The following is a 22,935-nucleotide window of genomic DNA, read 5'->3' on the forward strand; positions in this document are numbered from 1 at the left end:
ATGAAGGCAAGTGAAATTTTACTGTTTTAAGATTCTTAAATTTAAACCATGTGGTGCATTATTAATATCAAGAAGATTGTGAGAAATACCATAGATTTAAAAAAAAAAAACTAAAAACTGTTAAGATGTCAATCCCCCTCCACTCCAATGATCTACTGATTCAACACAATCTAATCATAATCCCACCAGGCATTTTATAGAAATTGAAAATCTGATTTTAATATTTATAGGAAAATACAAAGAATCTATAATAATAAAAACAACCTTAAAAAAGCACAAATTTGGAGGACTTTCAATGCCTAACATCAAAATTTATAGCAATCAATGCAGTGTGGCATTGGCATAAGCATAGAAAAATAGATTATTAAAACAGAATAGTATGTCCATAAATAGATATATATGGTCAATTAATTTTCAAAAAGTGACACCAAAGCCATTCAATGGGGTAAAAATCCACCTTTCAACAAGTAGTGCTGGAACAACTGAATATTAACTTGTTCAGAAAATGATCCTGAATCTTATACTATATACAACAGTTAACTCGAAGTAAATCACTGATTAAAAACTAAAACAATAAAGCTTGTAGAGGAAAACACAGGACAATATCTTTGTGATCTTGGGGTGAGGAAACATTTCTTAGACAAGATACATTAAAATACTGATATATCAGACTTCATCAAAATTGAAAACTTCTGTCCATTAGAATATAAAATTAAAATGAATAAGCAAGAAAAGACTAGGAGAAAATATTTTTACTACGTATATCTGACAACTGACTTTATCTAGAATATACAAAGAACACTTACAAATCAATAAAAAGTCAAATCACCCTATTAAAAGATAGGCAAAAGACTTGGAACGGATGTTCAAAAAGGAAAACATATAAATGATTCATAAGCACATAAAAAGTGTTCAACATTATTAGTCATTGGGAGATGTGAATTAGAACCACAATGATATATATATTACTAGACACCGAATAATTATAATTAAAAATACTGACAACAATTGTTGGTGAGTATATGGATCAATCAGAACTTCCATAAATTGCTGCTGAGACTGTAAAATGATATAGCAACTTCAGTGAACAATTTGCGACCCAGCAATTCCACTTTTAGGTTTTTAACCAAGAGAATGAAAACTTACGTCCACGAAAAGACTTGTACAAGAATTCTCATAGTAGCCTTAGTCATAAGGGACAAAAATTGGACAAATACAAGTTTCCTGTTCTATCAACAGGAAAATGAATAAGAAATGTAAGTTTATACACAATGGAATACTACTTACCAACAAAAAGGAAAGAACTACTGATACAAAGAACAACACAGGGCTTCCCTGGTGGCACAGTGGTTGAGAGTCTGCCTGCCGATGCAGGGGACACGGGTTCGTGCCCTGGTCTGGGAGGGTTCAACATGCCGTGGAGCGGCTGGGCCCGTGAGCCATGGCCGCTGAGCCTGCGCGTCCCGAGCCTGTGCCCCGCAAGGGGAGAGGCCGCATGAGTGAGAGGCCCAGGTACCACAAAAAAATAAAAAATAAAAAAAAATAAAAGAGCAACATGGATGAATATCATAAATATTTTGCTGTCATTGTATAATCCACTTGTATGAAGTTCTAGAATAAGCAAGATAAATCTGTGGTTAAAAACAGAAAAGTTGTTTGGGTGCGGCAGGCATGATTGGTAGGGAAGGGAAATAAATGAGGGGACATTCTTGGGATACGGAAATGTTCTATATCTTTATAGGGATGTGGTTGTGTGGATGTATTTGTCAAAACTTGTCAAATTGGTGATTTAATATTTATGTATTTCATTGTGTATAAATTTTATCTGAAATAAAAACTGTAAATAAAAAGTAAACATATTAATAGAGAAAAACTCTCAATTTCTAATGATCACTAAAGCAAAATAACTCATGAAGATCTAGTAATATATTTATGATTTATAGATATATTTATTGAAAAAGTTTCCAGATAAATTATAATTTAAAAGTATATTTTATTATATATTTTCACCTACTAATAACATTATTATAATTTTTTAGCACAAAGGTTAAATAATATTAACAATGAGTTAATATATAAATTTGGAATTTTTTTCAAGGGTTTCTAATACTGAAACAGGCTATTAGTAACAATGAAAACCATTACCCCCTGAATCATTGCAAAGTATCGACATTAGATATTTAAATTAATTCTAGGAGGTGGTTTGGGAATCTGATCTTTTGTGATCCCAGAGCTTAGTACTATGATAGATGAGTCAAGTAGCAATTAATCAAACAAACCTTTAGGCAAATGTACAAGCACAGACACAGAGTCATTTTCAAAAGAGTGGAGGCCTTGATGTTGAGAATACAAGTTTTATTTTAAAGTGTCCTGATACTTTGGACTAAAGACATATATTTTGTGGTGAATGATATATTCAGATACCTTTATGTTCCTCCTGCAATACTTGTGTAAGCAAGTCAAATAATTTTACTAGATATTTGGTTGCATGTAATTGTGTTTTTGAAGATAAAATTTAGCAGAAATATAATCCACCAAGATGTTAACTGAAATCTTTCCTTATGAAATCAGAGAAGTACTAAAGAAACAAAACCACAGCAATTTGAATTTTTGTGCCCAAATGGCAGTTTATGAAACTATCAAGTAGTTTTCCAAGAATACTACTACAAAATTTGAGAATTTAAAAATGATAAATTTATAACTTACACAAAAAACTGCACAGTCTTTAGAATAAAGATGGCTTTCACGCCAAAAAGTCTACAATACAGGCTCCTCAATACTTAGAGACTCCTACTAATTATCAAACCTGTTCATGGTTTAAATTCACACTCCTTGCAATCTTGCCCAACACTGCTTCTTCTGGAAAATAAGGATGGGTTTACTATTACACCGAATAACAACATATCAAAGAAAATGGTATTGTGTACTTAATACAGTCTATTATACTTTTTAAAGCATTAGTTACAATGCTGGTGAAGACTAATTTTTAGGGAAATAATTTCAGATTTTGATATCTTAAGATGGCGAAACTATACGTAGATCTTTAGGATTGATATGCTGAAATGCATAGTCATCACTCTAACAGAATGACCCACAGGAATTAGCACAGAAAAAGAATCACAGAAATCCTACATCTACTTCAAAAAGATGAAGAAAATCTTAAGAAAAAAAAACATCAGTCCTTAACAGCAAGATGCAAGATTAGAAAAATATGTATTTCTTACCTGCACAAGAATATAAGACACAAATAAATGGGATCATCTTAGGTATACTGAGATCTCAAGCATATAAACTTTCTAGAAAAAGTAAAACTAATTAATGATGTAAAAATATCAGATTAGTGATTGCTATTGGGGAATGGTAGGGACATGGGTTAACTGGAAAGAGCATGAGGGAAAATTCTGGGGTGATAACTAATGATATGCTGTGCTGAAGAATTCAGAGGCCAAAGTACTGATGCCTGCATTTAACTGAAATGCATTAAGTGAGTGAGATAAACTGACGGCTAGAGGAAAGGATGGATAACACAGAGATAATGTAATAAATCAGGCTTAGCAAAATATTAACAATAGATTCCAGGTGGTAAGTAAACAGATATTCACTGTAAAATTCTTACAACTCTGCCGTATGTCGAAAATATTTCATAAGAAAATGTTGGGGGAAAAAAGGTTGAAAGTAAGTATGGAAAAGGATATGACATTCAGATACTTAAGTAGACTTTAAGGCAAGAAGTATTATAAAAAAGATAAAAATGGACATTTCATAATGATAAATCAGTCTACTGAATAGGAAGATACAGTAATCCTAAAGATTTAAGAACCTAACAACACGGCTTCAAAATGAATAAGACAAAAGTTAACAGAATTAAAGGGAGAAAAATTCATCATAATCATTTGATACTTTAAACACCTCTCTCAGAAAGAGATACAACAAGCAAGAATAAATCTGTGAATACAGAACTGAAAAAAAAAGATTAATCTACTTGGCGTAAATGACATATAGAGAAGAACACGATATTCGGCAACTGCAGAATACACAATATTTTAGAGTACACAGCTCATCTAACAAATAAAGCCTGTCTTGGGGTCATAGGAAAGTATCAACAAATTTCTAAGGGCTGAAATCATATAGTTTGTTTTCTTGCCACCATGGAATTAAATTCTAAATGACAGAAAGGTAACGTCAAATCTCCTAATGATTAAGTATTAAGCAAGACACTTCTAAATGCTTCATGGATCAAAGAAGAAATCACATGCAGAAAATAACAAATATTTTAAGGTATATAATAATGAAATACAACATATCAAAAACTTGTGGCATGCAGCTAAAGCAGTATACAAAGAAAAGTTAATAGTTTTCATGAAAATATCAATGGTTTGGACTCAATAATGCTAAAAGGCCAATCTTCCTCTAACTGATCTTTAGAGTACATGCAATGCCCATAAAAATACTAGCAGATTTTTCTTTTAGTGGAAAATGACAAGCTGAACAAAGGACCAAGAATCCAGAAACAGACCCATACATATACAGCCACCTGATATACTACAATTCATTGGAGGCAGGAGGAAAGGAGATGATCTTTTTAATACATGATAGTGGGTCCAGTCAACTGGTTATCCATAGGAAGAAAATGATGTACCTTGACCATATAAAACTTAATTTGGAACTGATGAAGACCTAAATGTGAAAGCTAAGATAATCAAGCTTCTAGAAGAAAGCACAGCAGAATGTGTTCATCACTCTGGGAAAGCAAGGGTTTCTTAAATAGAACACAAAATGCATTAACTATAAGGAGAAAAATAATTATAAAATTTACCTCATTAAAATTAAGAACTTTTGATGACAAAATTAGTCTTCACCAGCACTCTAACTAAGAGAATAAAAATGCAAGTCCCAAGCTATATAAGCATTTGTATCCAAATTATATAAATCAATAAGAAAAAAACAAATTTAATATTAGGCAAAAGCCTAACAGACATTTCACAAAGGATATCAAAATGGTCAATAAATATATGAAGAGGTGCTCAACATCATTAGTGATTAAGGAAATGCAAATTAAAGCCTAATGAAATACAACTATATCTCCATCAAAATGACGGAAATTAAAATAAACAATGATACCAAGTGTTAACTCTCACAACTAGAGACGCTCTTACACTGCTGGTGTAAACTGGTATAACAACTTCAGGAAAATGGCATTACCTACTAAAGCTAATAAATCTGTGACAGCTATTCTCCTGTGTGTATACCCGTATATATACCAAAAGTAGTGAATTCTTATGCCCACCAAAGGACATGTAAAGAACACCCATAGTACTGCATTCATAATAAATCAAAAATAGAAACAACCTACATTTCTAACACCTAGTTATTTTCATACAACAGAACATAACACCACAATGAAAAAGATAAACCACTGATAACTGTAACAGTACACATCAACATACTGGCATAAATAACACTGGATGAATGAAATCAGACACAAAAGAGTACATAGCATGATTCCTTTTATATGAAGTTTAGAAACATGCAAAATGACCTATTATGGTAAGTAAGTAAGAGTAGTGACTACCCTTGGAAAGGAATCCTGACTAGGAAGAGACATGAAAGAGTTCCTGTGGAGTGCTGCTTCTGGGTCCTGCTTACAAGACTATATACATTGGTCAAAGTTCATCAAATTTTTCACTTAAGATATGCATTCCTTACTGTAAATTATACATCCATTAAATTATTTTTTTAAAGAAAAAGTTTAGCTATTCATATCTATTCCTCTATCATTTTTCTTGTTTAGACCCGCATTTTCTCTTGCCTGCATTATTACAATAGGATCTCAACTATTTCTTTAGCCTTGGACGTGTATTACTCAATTCACTTTATGCAGTGCTGCCCAGAAATCTTCTTCAAGAATATACTTTCTATATTACCAGAAATCTAAAACATCTTAGGGGACCCCATTGCCTATAAAATAAAGTCTAAATTCCTTAGCAGTTTATTCCTCTAAAGTCCCCCTGAATGAAATCTCAAATAACATTTCTATGTACAATTTTTCTAGGAAGCAATTCGAAAATATATACTTATTTAAAATGTTTATATTCTTTGATCTAGTATTTCCACTTCTAGGAATTCTCCCTAAGGAAATAAACATGGATGTACATAAAAATTTAGCTACAAAAACGTTCCCACTACCAAAAGAAAAGAAAAAAACATAAACACCCTCCCAAATAGCACGAGTTCAAGAAATCTCAATATATCCATTTATAAAAATATAAGAATATCTGACAAAATATAAAATCAAAGTGAAAAATCAGGTTATCAAGTAGTATATATGATATAATATGCATTGAAAAAAAGACAAAGGATCTGTATATGATTGTTTTCCCTTCTTGCTTATCTGTACTTTTCCGAAGTTATAGTTTCAAAAAGTTGTAAAAAGTTTATAAGAAGAAAAAAGAAAAGTTACCAGAATGGATCAAATAACAACAATATATTTCAGCAAGATGGACTGGAAAAAAACGCACAGGCTAATAACTGTATGATAGACAGGAAAGACAGGGGAAAAAATTAATAAAAATTTATAGTCACTATAATAAAGAATGTTGAACACATTTCCTACTTTTCTTGAAAAATGAAACTCTAAATGTTATGATTTATTTTCTTTTCAAGTATGAGTTTTTTGTCAAACTTCTAATAACTTAACAAATCATTATTTTGCATCTATTAGGTGCTAGCTACTATGTGAACTACAAAGGATACAAAGTGAAGGCAACACTAACAATGGAGAGATTTAGAAACTTGGTTATGTTTCCCTCTGCTAAGGTTACCTTTGATCGTTACATCACTGGCCAAGACTCCGGGTTTACTTGGAGAGATCTGTTATTTTTATGTTCATTTACACACAAACCAAGACAACTACAGGCATCCTGGGGGTATTCACGGAGGATTGGTTCTAGGAGTTCCTGAGTATACCAAACCCCACAAATGCTCAAGTCCCTTATATAAAATGACGTAGTACAATGACTACAGCTGATCCTTGAAAAACACCAGTTTGAACTACACATGTCCATGTGGATTTTTTTTCAGTTAGTATACAGTTGGCCCTCCATATTCGGGATTTCCCCACCTATGGATTCAAAACCTACAGATACAGAGGGCTGACTATATTTAAAACTATTGCCTCTTTATAAATCTCCACCACCATCCACTGACCTATCACACTGAGAAACTAAATAAACCTAACATTTTCATTAAGAAAAGGATGGCCACCCCACTTCCTAAATTTATCAACTTGCCAACGTATATATCCATCCAAGGTCTTGGTATTCCTCTGTTAACAATGAACATAGTTTCACTGTCCCTAGTAAAAGACAACTCTTCCACTTATGTTCTAGATCCTATCCCCTCTCAATTTACTTATCTACTCCAGGACTTTGCTACTGCAATACTCTCTTCTCTCCCTTAAAATCACCTTTCCTTCTTTTCTGGTTCACTTCCATCAACACAACATCATGCCTTAGAATCTCCCATTAAAAAAGAAAGAAAACTCACCGACGACTCACCCTAACCCTAACCATAAGCCCCCTCTCCATCTATTGCCAATTTCTCTATCTCCATTACAGGGGGATAAAAGTTGTATACATTCACTCGGTTCAGTTCCTCACCTTCCATTCTGTCCTCTACTCCAATGTGGCCTCTGTCCTGGACAAAACCCTTGTCAAGGCTCTCAACATCTCCCATGTGATCAAATCTAAAAACGATTCCATCTTCACCTTGCTTGACCTCTCAACACCATTCAAGGGAACTAATCATTCTCATCTTTTGCAAACACTTCCTTTTCTTGCCTTTTCTGACACCATAGTCTCTTCAGTTTCCTTCTACCTCATTTGCTATCATTCCTAGTCTCCCCTGTGCGCTCCTTCTACTTTGGCCAACTGCTAAATTATTGACAGACCACAGGGCTTGATCCTAAGCCCTTTCTTTCTCAATTATCTTTCCCTGGTTTGATCTAGACCCACAGCTTTAACTATCTATATGCTGATGACTGCAATAGCCAAGTGCCTGCTCAACACTTCCATATGGATTTTTAAGAATCATCTCAAATATACCACATCCAGAGAAAATGTAAATTCCCTTCCGAAATACATTCATATTCCCCCCAAAACTTGCCCATCACAAAAATGGAAGTGAGTATCTATACACTGTTCAAGCCCAAAATAGACTCAGCCTAATCCTTCCAGCTCCCTTATGCCCCAAACCAATCTGTCTTCAAGGTCTACTACTATACTATTGAAATATTTCCCAAATCTGTCTACTTCTCTAAATCTACAATTGCCCCAGAGTTACCATCATTTTCATCTTTGACTTGGACTATTGCAACAGCCTTTCTCCCTCAATATCTTCTGCATTTATACACAATTTTTAGCCCTTACCATGGCATACAAGACCTTACAAATTTGTCTGCTGCCTACCTCTTCTACCTCGTCACTTGCTGCTATCTTCCTTGCTCACTGCACTTCAACCATATTTAAGCTTGGAGTATTTACATCAGAGCCTTAAACACACTAAGCTTGTTCCCTCTCACAGGGCATTGTTGATGTATTCTTTTCTGATGGAATGCTCTCTTCACAGATTTTGCATGGCTGGATCCTTCTCTTTCAAGTCTCAATTCAACTATTCACCAAAATTCAACAATTAAACAAAAGGACTGCCTTGATCACCCTATTTAAAGTGACAATCCTCCTACCAACTGCAGTCACTCTCCATTACCTTTTTATTTTTATTACATCCCTAACTGAAAATACTTTATTCATTTATTTGTTCACTATCTATATTTCCATACTAAAATGTAAGTTCCATAAGAGTAAGAGCCTTCTATATTTGGATCATTGCTGAATTCCCCAACACAGACATATAACAGGTCCTTAATAAAATGTGGATGAATGAATAATATTTCACTAACTTCTTTTAGTTCAATGTATCTTGAAATAGATCTAAAACAGCTAAGCTCATCAGTTCATTAATTCAACAAGCCTATATTTTGTGCCTACACTGTCCTAAGGACTAATAGACACAGATAAAGAACAGTTCTTACCTTCATGCTAGGTGGGAAGACAGGCATAAAGTCAGTTAACTGTACTGCAGTGTGACAAGTACTATAATAGGATGTAAAGTAAAATATGGGCAAAAAGATGTTATCTATCAATATTGCTTCATGTGAGAGAACTTTATTGAAGAGATGATATTTAAATTAGCTTTAAAGTAGTAGGTAGACAGGCAAGTAACAAGTGGATAGAAGCATGTGTCAGTGAGAGGGGAAAACATGCTTAAAGGTAGAAAGAGTTATAAAGCAACAGACCAACTGTACTTTTTGTACATTGTTCAGCTGTCTTCCTAGAATTTTCTTCATTGTATTATTGGACTGGATTCATGTCTTCCTCTTATTTGGTTTATCTTTCATTTTATTGCGCTTAGTGCATGGTATAGCTTGTGGCTATAGAGAAGGAGAAAACTGACTAGTGAAATGGTTAGCTGAATTTCTTTAATTAACCTGATGATTACCCCTTGGTCCTCCCTGCTTTTTGTATTTGTCAACTCTGGACCTGAAAGATCTCAGGATCTATAGTTTTCATTATAGCATTTGACAAAAATGAATTAACTATCAAAAAAAGATGTACTAATTATATTATGGTTAAAAGGGGCACATAAATGTTTTAAAAATATTTTCAACGACAAACACAATTAAGAAAAGTGTACAAATTAAAAGGGTTAAGATGGAATTTGGAGTGACTTATTTCCAGAAAATAGTGGTGAGTTAAGATTCTCTGCATGGTGTTCAGGTAATAGAAATTTATGATTAATCATTCAGCCTTGATAGACCAAGAAGGGAAAATTAACAACTACAAGACAACAGAAAAAAGGAAACTCAGGGAAGGGGTTGAAGTATGCTGAGATGCTTAGCCTGGAGAAAGAGAAAATAGTGCTAATTAAGGTGAAATTTCTGTGGTATTCTTTCCAAAAACCCAAAATCTCACTCTAATCATAAGAAAATGGTATAGTTCCGGCTTGAGTCCGAAGGCCTGAGAACCAGGAGAGCCAATGATGTAAGATTCAGATGTTAATCTCATACAGAAACACCCTCACGGACATACCCCGAAATAACATTTTACCAAATATCTGGACACCCTGTGGTCCAGTCAAGTTTTCACATAATTATCATACTATTCCTTGGGGTTCTGGCTAAATTAGGCTAGTTCTAGGCTAGTTTCGATTTCCAAGGACATGCATAGATGGTCAGAGCCTGGCAACACGAGGCTTTGGGCCTCGCTGCTACTTGTAGTCGGTAGGATAATATTATAGAGATTTTCAGTTATTGGACCTCAGCTGGTACCTGATGCAGTAGGTGAAGGGCCTAGCCTCTGAGCACTGAGTAAGTTAGGCATGGGAATGGAGGTTGGGATGTGGACTTTTGCCAAAAGGGCCAGGGGGATTGGTATATAAAATATATCCAAAACACGAAAGCAAAGGCCTTGTAATAAAGACTTGGAATATAGCAGGGATAAAGGAAGAAAGTGGTAAGTTCTCTATGTACATGGGTGTTTTAGTTAACTTAACAAAATAGATGATTTCTAAAAAAATCAAGTGTTTGAGTTTATAATTGTTTCAAGCACAGAAAAATAGTTTTGGCTATCTCTTCAACAATATATTGAATGATCCAAGATTGAATACACTTGGGAGGGCACAAAATGCTAAAAACAGCTGCCCACTTTAAAAGTTTAAATTGAACTTTTCCCAATTTTAATCTGAAGATAAATGTCAGATTTCCACATTGGGATAGGATAGAATCATTTGTGGCATAACAATTCTCCAGCCAAGAACAAGGAAAGCCAGATTAAATTTTTTAAAAATATCTGTTTAAGACATCAGAAGGTTGCTGCTGCAGCAATAACTTGAGCAGCTGGGATTCTGAAGAGGGGTTAACTGGAGACAGGTGATTTGAAGATCTGAAGTCATTGTTTTCCCCCTGAGTTTTAAAGGTTCGGAGAATGGGCAAGAGGCTGAGAAATCCGGCTTTGACTATACAGAGGGCTCCTGCTGGAGGACAGAGAAATCATCTAAGCTTCTGGCAGTTATGCAGGGCTGAAGTGACAAAATTGGAGATTTGAGACTTGGTTCCATCTCAAATCGTTTGCTAACTCTCAAAACTGTATAGGGCTTAAAGTTAAAAAGCTAAGCCTTAGGGCTTCCCTGGTGGCGCAGTGGTTGAGAGTCCGCCTGCCGATGCAGGGGACGCGGGTTCGTGCCCCGGTCCGGGAGGATCCCACATGCTGCGGAGCGGCTGGGCCCGAGAACCATGGCTGCTGAGCCTGCGCTCCGCGGTGGGAGAGGCCGCAGCAGTGAGAGACCCGAGTACAGCAAAAAAAAAAAAAAAGCTAAGCCTTAAGCCCTGTGAAAAGAATAATGGAGTTTCCCATAGTCTTACAATGCAAAAGAGACAAACACTGGAATAGAGGATTCTCCAGGAGTAGAGCCCTAGTGAATACTCTGCTCTCAGTGAACCACAAGCTGACCAAGACTTACCAAAACTTTCACCCAGCCTCCATGGGATATAGTAAAGAATTTCACACAGTGATAGAAATGAACTAATAAGGAAACATTTTATGAAGTAAGAGAGAAAAGGGACAATTGGTTAAGTGATAACCTTAAGCAGGCAAGGAAAGATGTAAACTAGTGTGAAACAGAGAAGTTGTCCTTAAACAGAAGCATGTAAAAAAGAAAGTAGAAAAGGCAGAGTATATGGGTGCAAATGCAAGTAGGCTGGTGAATGAAATGGTGGGGACAAGCAGAAATTCTTTTTTCTATTGGGAGGCAGACGTTGGATGCTTGAGGAGAAAGGAGAAAGATAAAATAGTCCTCCAGAGGGGGAGAGTGAGTGGAAGGTTGCCAGGTAACACCAAGGGTCTACTTGAAGACGGTGGTCATGAACTCAAGGTAAGTTCAGTCAGCAAATTTGTGTGATAGTCTCCTGCCATATAAAGCTGTGAAGGTGTAGAACAGGCAGAAAGTTAAATTTATAAAACTTAGGTTTTGCTAGGTGAGCAGGATAAAGGAAGAGAGGGCCAAAACAACTGAGGTTATATTACATGCAAGTTGGTGATAATTATGGTGAGCCACGGAATCCAAACTAGATGAAGAGGGAAGTGAGGACATGAGGGGATTAAGGGATAGGAAAAGAGGTGGTAAGATCAATATAATCAGGTGCCAGGAGAGTTGACAATTTGCAAGAGTTAGAGTTCTAGAGTGAGCTGGAAAGATAACAAATGGTGGTCATCAAGCGGGATGCTTGAAATTGAGACTGATAATGACCAAGAACAGGGTATGACCATAGGGTGGATGGCAGAAAGAGTACAGCGTACGTGGATTATGGGAGGAGAGAGATTCAAAGAGATGAGAGGGATATTGAAAGTATCACCTACATAGATATTTAAATCACCAAGAACTGTGACAGGAGTAGGCTGAAGAAAGAGACAGTGAAATAGATCCTAAAATCTTTAAGAAATGAGGGAAGCGACACGGGAATGTGTACACGACTGCAACAGGAGCGTGTGATGGGTGATACAATCTGATACATGGGCCTCAAAGCTGGAGGTGTTTAGAGAGAATAAAGGAACAATGATCTAAAAACACTAATGAGGAACAAGCCTCCAAGCCCAGTGGTCCAACTGCTGGGCGAGGGAATACATTCACATTTGAGAGGACTGCAGTGGAAGCGGTATCCTCAGGGCGGTAATCAGGTTTCAGTTACAGCAGGAAGGTATAAGTAATGTTCAGAAAGGAATACCCTAATAATTTGATTCCTTTATCAATGTTTACTAAAAGGCACTGAATTAGGCACTAGGAATAAAACAGTAATAAAGACAATGTCAGCCCTCACAAAACTGTGACTCAAGTAAGAAGTCTCATATAAAAGTGATTACTTTAAAGAATATAACTAAAATTTTATAACAAGCTAACAGTTTTATTAGAATGCATATACTTGAAGAATGATGTAACAAAATATGTGATTATTTTAATATAGCTAATCATTGTGGTATTAATTATAATCTAAAAACTAATTCGAATTAAGAATATGTGGGGAAAAGTCATTTTTTAATGTAAAGAAAGAGGGGAAAATGTTAAGTGTATGCTTTTTACAGATATTGTACATGCAGTTACCTGAGACAAAGCAGCATCCCGTTCTTCAATCACTGCATTCATTTCTTCTGCAGTTATTCTCTTTTTACATTCCTTGGTCTTGTAGATTCTATCCACAATTATAGCTCCATTCTTCTGAATAGCTATCCCCGTGTCTGCATTGTTTATTCTGTTCAGTAATTCCTGTAATGTCTACCAACACCATTATATGTTAGTCAGACATGAAGTTTTAATATATTTTATTTAATATAGGGTTTTAATTAATAGGCACATGTGAATTGTAAATTGACTGAGTGAAGTTATTGAATTTTCATATTGCAGCAAAGATGTACATTATTAGTGTGTCAATTCTTCTTTTTCCCACATCTTAGTTCTTGAAACCCACTCAATTGAACTTAAGCCTCTAAGATATAAGACTGACATCAAGAAATCTCCTCAGAGAATGGCTTACCATGTCATTTTCTTCAGGGTTAATATTTTCTAGCCTAGAAAAAAGGGACACAGAAAGCCTGATCAGTAGCATTTCCTTAGTGCGGCAAAATGAGTTCGCTTTTTAAATCTTTAGAACCTCAAGTAATTTCATTCGACTAGTCTTTAGAGTCAACCATGACATTGAACATATTAAAGTGCCACCTGCTCGACTCCATCTTTCAATAATGCTCCATATCTTCTGCACTGACTTCAGACTGTTAAGTTATTAATGTTTACTGCTATATATGACTACAAGGATCAATTGTTCATATGTGCTTAGATGAAGAAAGTTCCCCCGTGATAGAAGTACTCATTCTCATCATTATATTTATTTCTAGACTTTCAATTCTTACCAGAAACTGTATTTCCTATCCTTTTTGGACATTATCACAAATAAAACAAAGCAAGTATTTTTATTACAAAGTTTAACTATGTTCCCTCAAAAGCAATGACAAATAACTATCACTAAATTTGACCTGAAAATCTCCTGGTGCTACCTATTTGTTGAAACAAATACGCTATATAGAAAGGCTGACCAAAATTGGTCACATTTTTAAATGACTAATGTTATTTTCTTTTTTGCATAAAACAGAATTATTCAATTTAAAGGCAAAAAAAGTAAACTAGATCTCTTCATAAATGGACTTTTTGTCTTTTAAGAGTCATAGTGTTTATGTTTGTTGATGCTGGTAAATTGAAATGCAGTTAAAGTAAAGAAAGAAGTTCTAAATGACATATTTAGAAAATGTATATAATATAATTTAGGCAGTCATTAAATTGGGTAGATTAAATGAAAACCTGTAATGGGTACCAGTGAAATGATGAAGATTCTAGAAATGATTTCAATTATTTAAAAATTGTACTTAAAAGCTTAGATATCCAAATTCGTGTTTCAAGTTTTCCCCCTCCATTTCTGTGCTCCTGTGATTTAACATTTACCACAAAAAAAGGATACTAGGAAAAGATTACAGAAGACACTTAACAAATTTGTTACAAAATTGTTCCAAACTCCACAGTTCAATCAAACTGCTATAATCATGGAGAGAAAGTATAGATTTTAGAACATTGCATTTGCACAGGAAAATATATGAACATATATCAAAAAAACTATTTCTACCCATATTTAAATGGTGTAAGTCAACAGGTAGGTGTAGTAATTTTGAATTATATATATTTAATGTTTATCTCAAACTACTAATGTCCCCTTGGATTCACATTCCAATAAGGGCAAATATGTACTCTTATCTTTTTCTCCCAAAATAAATCAAGTTTTCAAATATCCTGCTTCATAAAAGCTTAGTCTACAAAAACTATGAGGATAATCACTTTTTTTTTTTTTTTTTTTTTTTTGCGGTACGCGGGCCTCTCACCGCTGTGGCCTCTCCCGTTGCGGAGCACAGGCTCCAGATGCGCAGGCTTAGCGGCCGTGGCTCACGGGCCCAGCCGCTCCGCGGCATGTGGGATCTTCCCGGACTGGGGCACGAACCCGTGTCCCCTGCATCGGCAGGCAGACTCTCAACTACTGCGCCACCAGGGAAGCCCATCACTTCCTTTTTATTCAATTAAAAAACAAAGTGGAAAAATATAAGATAAAATTCTTCCACTTATTTATGATCATGTAAAAGTATTTGAAGAACATGAGTGGCATTTAACCATCAGTTATTGGTTGGCTAAATATGATTTTTAGGGAAGCCATATGTGGTAAGGAATATTTACCTTAATGTTGTTCTTTTTAGATGAAATCAAACTAAGGTCAATTAATGGCAGTTTCCAAAGAAGTTTCAATATTTATAAACTTCACAATTTATGAAACTTGATCATTTAAAATGTAAAAAGCTACATGGAAATTAAGCATTTAGATTCACAGATTACTGGGAACTTAAAAAAAAATTAGTTCTCAATATTATGCAACTCTCTTTTTTTGTTTCAAAGAGTTACATATGATCAAAAAGAAAATAACAGTGTAGGTCGGTTAAGTAATTCATATATTCCAAATAATCAACATAACAAAAAGTGCATGAAATTCCTATGTAATATTTATATGTTTTCTTCAGGCAATGCAAAATGAAGAACTATTACTTTAAGGAAAAGCAAATGAAGAGTTTAAATGTTTTAAATTCACAGCTTTCAATAGGAAATGGTTAAGATAACTGTATTTAGTCTAATATTAAATTCCCTGCTAACAACCAAAATTAAAAAAAAATTAAAATCAAATTTTCTTATCAGATGTTATATACTAGATCCTCGGCACATAAATTTAGCATTCTGACTATAAATAACTTATGTGGGGGCTTCCCTGGTGGCGCAGTGGTTAACAGTCCGCCTGCCAATGCAGGGGACACGGGTTCGTGCCCTGGTCTGGGAAGATCCCACATGCCGCGGAGCGGCTGGGCCCGTGAGCCATGGCCGTTGAGCCTGCGCGTCCGGAGCCTGTGCTCCACAACGGGAGAGGCCACAACAGTGAGGGGCCCGTGTACCACAAATAATAAAAATAAAAATAACTTATGCGATTGCCCTTAAAAGTACATGATATATAGTGATTTATCATTTTCTGATAAATGAATGTGAATCATGTTTTGGTGAGTGAGTGTGTCAGGTATGACATGCAGGGCATGAGTGAGCCACATCAACCACTTGGCATGTGAATCTCTATTTTGCTTTATTATTAGCCTTTATAATTGATATAAATATAGTGATAAATGGTCACTAAGAGGAAAATAAAACTTAAAACCTTTTATTATACAGCAGGTTCTTATTTGCTGTACACCTGCAACTAACACAGCATTGTACATCAACTATACTCCAATAAAAATTTTAAAAAATAATAAAAATGCCTATTTAAAAAAAATAAGAGGGACTTCCCTGGTGGCACAGTGGTTAAGAATCCACGCAAGGGACATGGGTTCGAGCCCTGGTCCGTGACGATCCCACATGCCGTGGAGCAACTAAGCCCGTGTGCCACAACGACTGAGCCTGTGCTCTAGAGCCCGTGAGCCACAACTACTGAAGTGCACGTGCCTAGAGCCTGTGCTCGGCAACAAGAGAAGCCACCGCAATGAGAAGCCCTCACACCGCAACAAGAGTAGCCCCCGCTTGCTCGCCACAACTAGAGAAAGCCTGCGTGCAGCAACGAGGACCCAACACAACCAAAAATAAAATAAATAATTAAAAAGAAAAACTCTTAAAAACTCTCGCACCTACTAAAGTCTGCCTTTGTAGTGCAAACTCATTCATAGACAATATGTAAATGAACAGGTATGGTTGTGTTCAAATTTGCATTTCTTTAAAAGTTTCAGGAAGTATTTGTCACAGATATCAAAGATCAACTACATAGTAATTTAGTCTCAATTAGATTATATAGAGTAGGGATGAGCAAACTTTTTTTGTAAAGCGTCAGATAATATTTTAGGCTTTACCATATGTTCTCTGTTGCAGCTACTAAATTCTGCCTTTGAAGAAGAAAATCTATTCATAGACACTATGTAAATGAACAGGTGTGGTTGTATTCAAATAAAACTTTATTTACAAAACAAGTGGAAGGCTGGATTTGCACCATAGGTCCTTACTTTGCTGATCCCTGATACAGAGTATTGAAAAATGAGATCAGATCTTTGATGTTAATACACTGTAAGTGCCAATTCAGTATATTTGACACATTTTTCTGAGGTGGGTCATTTAATATCTAGTTAAAGATAAAAAATCAACAATAGTGGCTTCCAGAAAATTAAATTCAGTCCTACAATAAGGACATTACTTACTATATCACTTAAGAAAACAAAAATTAGACAAACAACTTACCTTTAAGAAACAGGAAGCAATTTGAAACAGTTATATAAGACACATAATTTTCTATGTAAAATGACTCTTTAGGTTTAAGGTTTAACTAGCAGCATGTACAACACATAGTTTTACTAGCTTAATAAAGACAAAGTAATAGTTGGTATTATATGACATACAGCCAACAAACTATACATTATGTATCATTAATATGAAGTTTACAATTAAACAAAAGAATTTCAACCTTTCATAATCTTTAAATTATGCCTACAACAGTCTAACTAGACAGTCATGATAATCAGTAAGAATATTGCTGAAGTAAATGTCCATAGGTTCAAGTTTCAATTGATTTCCTATACCATGCAAATTCTGACTGACAACCTTGCACTCTAAGTGAAAAGACTCATGCATGAAATGTCACATATCTTGATTTATTCCTAAATCAGTCAATATCACATCTTTCCTTTCTGAACCTATAGTCCTGTACCTTGTTCAATGGGAAGAAGCAAAACTTTGACCCCCAAATGATACAAAGAACTAGTGATCAGCTTATCAAAAAATTCTAAATTGTTTTCTTTCTCTAAGTCTCCTTTCTTACACAGTGCCACCTTTAATATAAAAAATATACCAATAATAACAGATTGAAAAATAGATACCATGGTCTCAAAAGTTGGAATGTACCTATGCAAACATGTCTATATTGGCATGCATATGTAAGTCATTTTAACCTGAATCCTTTTTACTTTTTCCTGGTTTTGGATAAAAGCAAAAGAGACAAAGAAAAAGCATTAAAAATTCAAGAGGTAAGGGAAAGCAGAGAAGCGGCAGAATAATAAGACAAGACAAACATTATACAGAAAGATGAAAAGTAGATCGGAAGTGGAAAAGATGATGAGAGAAAAAAGAAGGAAGGAATTTCCAGATTATAGGAAGCAAGAAGTAAGGAATTGAAACAAAAAGATGTGAAATAATTTATACAATTTCATCTTATACTCAATGCCTCTAAATATGCCTTTCAGTCAAGCAAAGCTCAGTTATAAATTGGTTCTATCTTAACAAAGATTTAGTCTAAAATGCACTATTGAAGTTCAGAGCCTATAGACTTCAACTGAGTAGAAAAGAACCTCCACAGTGCCATTTAAAACTGTACTGACATGCTATTTGTTGCTGTTGTTGTTCTTGCTTCTTCTGTATGATTTTTCCTGATCCACTCACCTGAACCCCTAGACTGTAATACAGCTGTCTATAAACTTTTCTTAGGAACCAATAATTCTTCATATCACTTGATACTATTTTGAGTATTTATGTAATTATTCATATTTACTTAATGCTGATCTTCTTAACTAAATTGAAACAGTAATGCTGTGTTCCTGCAACCAGCACTGTACTTGACAGATAATAAATATTCAATAAATATTTATTGAATGGACTAATTAACTAAAAGATAAGTCTTGGGACTGTTTTCCTTTTCTCCATTCCCCATTCCTCCCTCAATAGGAATGCTACCAAGAACAAAATGAAAAAGTCTTGCCTCAAGGAACCCTAATTTTCATGTATTGTAATAAAAAATATAACAAAACATATGTACAGATTAAAGTAAATAGACAATGGAAGATTTAAAAGTTTAGGGAAGAAGGACAGGCTCAATTTAGATCTATCACTTAAAGAGACAGAATGAACAAAACTAAGAGACCAATTTAATAGGAGTTCTGAGGAAGAAGTTTTTGTTTGGATATGTGGGCAGGTGGTTATGCTGTTGATAGGTACAGGGAATTAAGGAGGATCAGGTTTTAAAAATAAATTAATAATTCCATTTTGGATATGCTAAGGTTGAGATGCCTGTATAGCTCTGAGGTAGATAAGTCCTACAATGTGTAAGTGACTGACTATGACTCTTTGGGCAAGTAGTCAACCACTCTAAGTTTTTTCACCTATAAAGCCTGAATATCACTCAATGAGTTGTGACATTGTATAAAAAACTGATATGTTATCTTTTGGGGGTGAATTTTATTTCTAAAAACAGTAAAAACTGGGCTTCCCTGGTGACGCAGTGGTTGACAGTCCGCCTGCCGATGCAAGGGACACGGGTTCGTGCCCCGGTCTGGGAAGATCCCACATGCCACGGAGCAGCTGGGCCCGTGAGCCATGGCTGCTGAGCCTGCGCCTCCGGAGCCTGTGCTCTGCAACGGAAGAGGCCACAACAGTGAGAGGCCCATGTACCGCAAAAAAAAAAAAACAGTAAAAACTATTTAGAAGCAAATTTTATGAATAAAATTGGTGATCAATCTACATAAAAGATTTATGGTCATAAATTACATGCTAAGTATAGTACTGTGCAGCAGTTGACAAATTGAAGGCAATAGTACTTGCAAATCCCTAAAGAAAAGTTCTGAAGTTTTTAATAGCTGCATTACTGAAAAAAAGGTATCTATTTTGAAGAGTATGTTTAAACACATCGGGTCCCAGCAACTGTTTTGTAGATAAAAACAAACTGATTCTTAAAGGTATATGGAAAGGCAAACGTACCAGAATAGTCAAAATAATTCTACAATAAAAGAGCAAAGTTTAGAGGGATGACATTATCCTGTTTCAAGACGTAACATAAAGATTTAGTAATCAAGAATGTGTGGTATTGGCAAAGGGATAGAAACACAGATCAATGGACAGACAAGTAAGTCCTGAAATTAATGCACATGAATAGTCAAATAACTTTTGGCAAAGGTGCAAAGGAAATTAGTGGAGAAATGATACCATTTTCAACAATGGTACTAGAATAAATGTCCACAGGCAAAAAAAAAAAAAAAAAAAAGACCATTTACATGTACCATGTATCACTTTACACAAAAATCAACTCAAAACAGATTGTAGGCTTAAATGTAAAACACAAAATTTATAACTCATAGAAGAAAACATAGGAGAACACTTGGTACGACCTTACATATGACAATGAGTTTTAGATTCAATACAAAAAGTACAAAACATGAAAGAAAAAACAATCAATAAACTGGATTTTATCAAAATTTAAAACTTATATCCTGCTAAGCACACTGTTAAGAGAAGAAAAATACAAAACATGTACTGGAAGAAAATATTTGAAAACCACATACCTGAAAAATGACTTACATCTAGAATATATAACGAACACTTAAAATTAACAAAAAGGAAACAAACAACCCAACTTAAAAAACTGGTCAAATATCTGAACAGACATTTTACCAAAGAAGATATACAGATGGTAAATAAACAGGAGCTCAATATCATCTGTCATTAGAGAATGGCTAATGTTCAAAATAAGAAAAAAAGCAAAACAAGAATGACAATTCCAAATGCTGGCAAGGATGGTGAGCAACAAGAACTCTGATTCATTGCTGGTGGGGTGGGCATATCCCCATAATACATGACCCTGGAGCAGGCTGCAGTGCCAGAAAGTAAGAAATGGTTAAAAAAAATCAAAAGGATGGGAACATGTCAAAGGCATGTAGGAGCCACCTAAAAGAGTTTCCAATGGTCAAAGTTGAAATACTACACAATAGCGAAGATAAATAAAACTAAAAGCTGGCACTCTGAGAAGATAAACAAAACTGATAAAACATTAGCCAGAGTCATCAAGAAAAAAAGGGAGAAGACTCAAATCAAGAGAATTAGAAATGAAGAAGGAGAAGTAACAACTGACACTGCAGAAATACAAAGGATCATGAGAAGTTACTACAAGCAACTATAGGCCAATAAAATGGACAACCTGGAAGAAATGTACATATTCTTAGAACAGCACAACCTTCTGAGACTGAACCAGGAAGAAAGAGAAAATATAAACAGACCAATCACAAGCACTGAAATTGAGACTGTGATTAAAATATTCCAACAAACAAAAGCCCAGGACCAGACGGCTTCACAGGCGAATTCTATCAAACATTTAGAGAAGAGTCAACACCTAGCCTTCTCAAACTCTTCCAAAATATAGCAGAGAAAGGAACCCTCCAAAACACATTCTATGAGGCCAGCATCACCATGACACCAAAATCAGACAAAGATGTCACAAAGAAAGAAAACTACAGGCCAATATCACTGATGAACATAGATGCAAAAATCCTCAACAAAATACTAGCAAACAGAATCCAACAGCACATTGAAAGGATCATACACCATGATCAAGTGGGGTTTATTCCAGGAATGCAAGGATTCTTCAATATACGCAAATCAATCGATGTGATACACCATATTAACAAACTGAAAGAGAAAAACCATATGATCATCTCAACAGATGCAGAAAAAGCTTTTGACAAAATTCAACACCAATTTATGATAAAAACCCTCTAGAAAGTAGGCATAGAGGGAACTTTCCTCAACATAACATAGGCCATATATGACAAACCCACAGCCAACATCATTCTCAATGGCGAAAAACTGAAACCACTTCCTCTAAGATCAGGAACAAGACAAGGTTGCCCACTCTCACCACTACTATTCAACATAGTTTTGGACGTTTTAGTCACAGCAATCAGAGAAGAAAAAGAAATAAATGGAATCCAAATCAGAAAAGAAGAAGTAAAGCTGTCACTGTTTGCAGATGACATGATACTATACAGAGAGAATCCTAAAGATGCTACCAGAAAACTACTAGAGCTAATCAATGAATTTGGTAAAGTAGCAGGATACAAAATTAATGCACAGAAATCTCTGGCATTCCTATACACTAATGATGAAAAATCTGAAAGAGAAATTAAGGAAACACTCCCATTTACCACTGCAACAAAAAGAATAAAATACCTAGGAATAAACCTACCTAAGGAGACAAAAGACCTGTATGCAGAAAACTGTAAGACACTGATGAAAGGACTTAAAGATGGTACAAACAGATGGAGAGATATACCATGTTCTTGGATTGGAAGAATCAACAATGTGAAAATGACTATACTACCCAAAGCAATCTACAGATTCAATGCAATTCCTATCAATCTATCAATGGCATTTTTCACAGAACTAGACCAAAAAAATTTCACAATTTGTATGGAAACACAAAAGACCCCGAATAGCCAAAGCAATCTTGAGAATGAAAAACAGAGCTGAAGGAATGAGGCTCCCTGACTTCAGACTATACTACAAAGCTACAGTAATCAAGACAGTAAGGTACTGGCACAAAAACAGAAATATAGATCAATGGAACAGGATAGAAAGCCCAGAGATAAACCCACGCACATATGGTCACCTTATCTTTGATAAAGAGGCAAGAAAATACAGTGGAGAAAACACAGCCTCTTCAATAAGTGGTGCTCGGAAAACTGGACAGCTACGTGTAAAAGAATGAAATTAGAACACTCCCTAACACCATACGCAAAAATAAACTCAAAATGGATTAAGGACCTAAATGTAAGGCCAGACACCATCAATCTCTTAGAGGAAAACATAGGCAGAACACTCTGTGACATAAATCACAGCAAGATCTTTTTTGACCCACCTCCTAGAGTAATGCAAATAAAAACAAAAATAAACAAATGGGAC

At 35.1% G+C, this 22,935-nt stretch overlaps 1 protein-coding gene across 1 annotated transcript in view; it reads right to left on the reverse strand.

Annotated features, from left to right (window-relative positions):
• The window catches only part of MIPOL1 (mirror-image polydactyly 1), a 231,189-nt gene that overhangs the window by 179,557 nt on the left and 28,697 nt on the right, over positions 1–22,935 (reverse strand). Inside the window, exons 5-6 of the mRNA XM_065871589.1 lie at positions 13,640–13,673; positions 13,210–13,380 (exon numbers count right to left, since the gene is read on the reverse strand). Of these exons, the coding sequence (XP_065727661.1) occupies positions 13,210–13,380; positions 13,640–13,673 (205 nt within the window). The remainder of the gene's footprint in view (positions 1–13,209; positions 13,381–13,639; positions 13,674–22,935) is intronic.

Source organism: Phocoena phocoena, chromosome 2, assembly GCF_963924675.1.
Source record: "Phocoena phocoena chromosome 2, mPhoPho1.1, whole genome shotgun sequence".
Taxonomy (NCBI): Eukaryota; Metazoa; Chordata; class Mammalia; order Artiodactyla; family Phocoenidae; genus Phocoena; species Phocoena phocoena.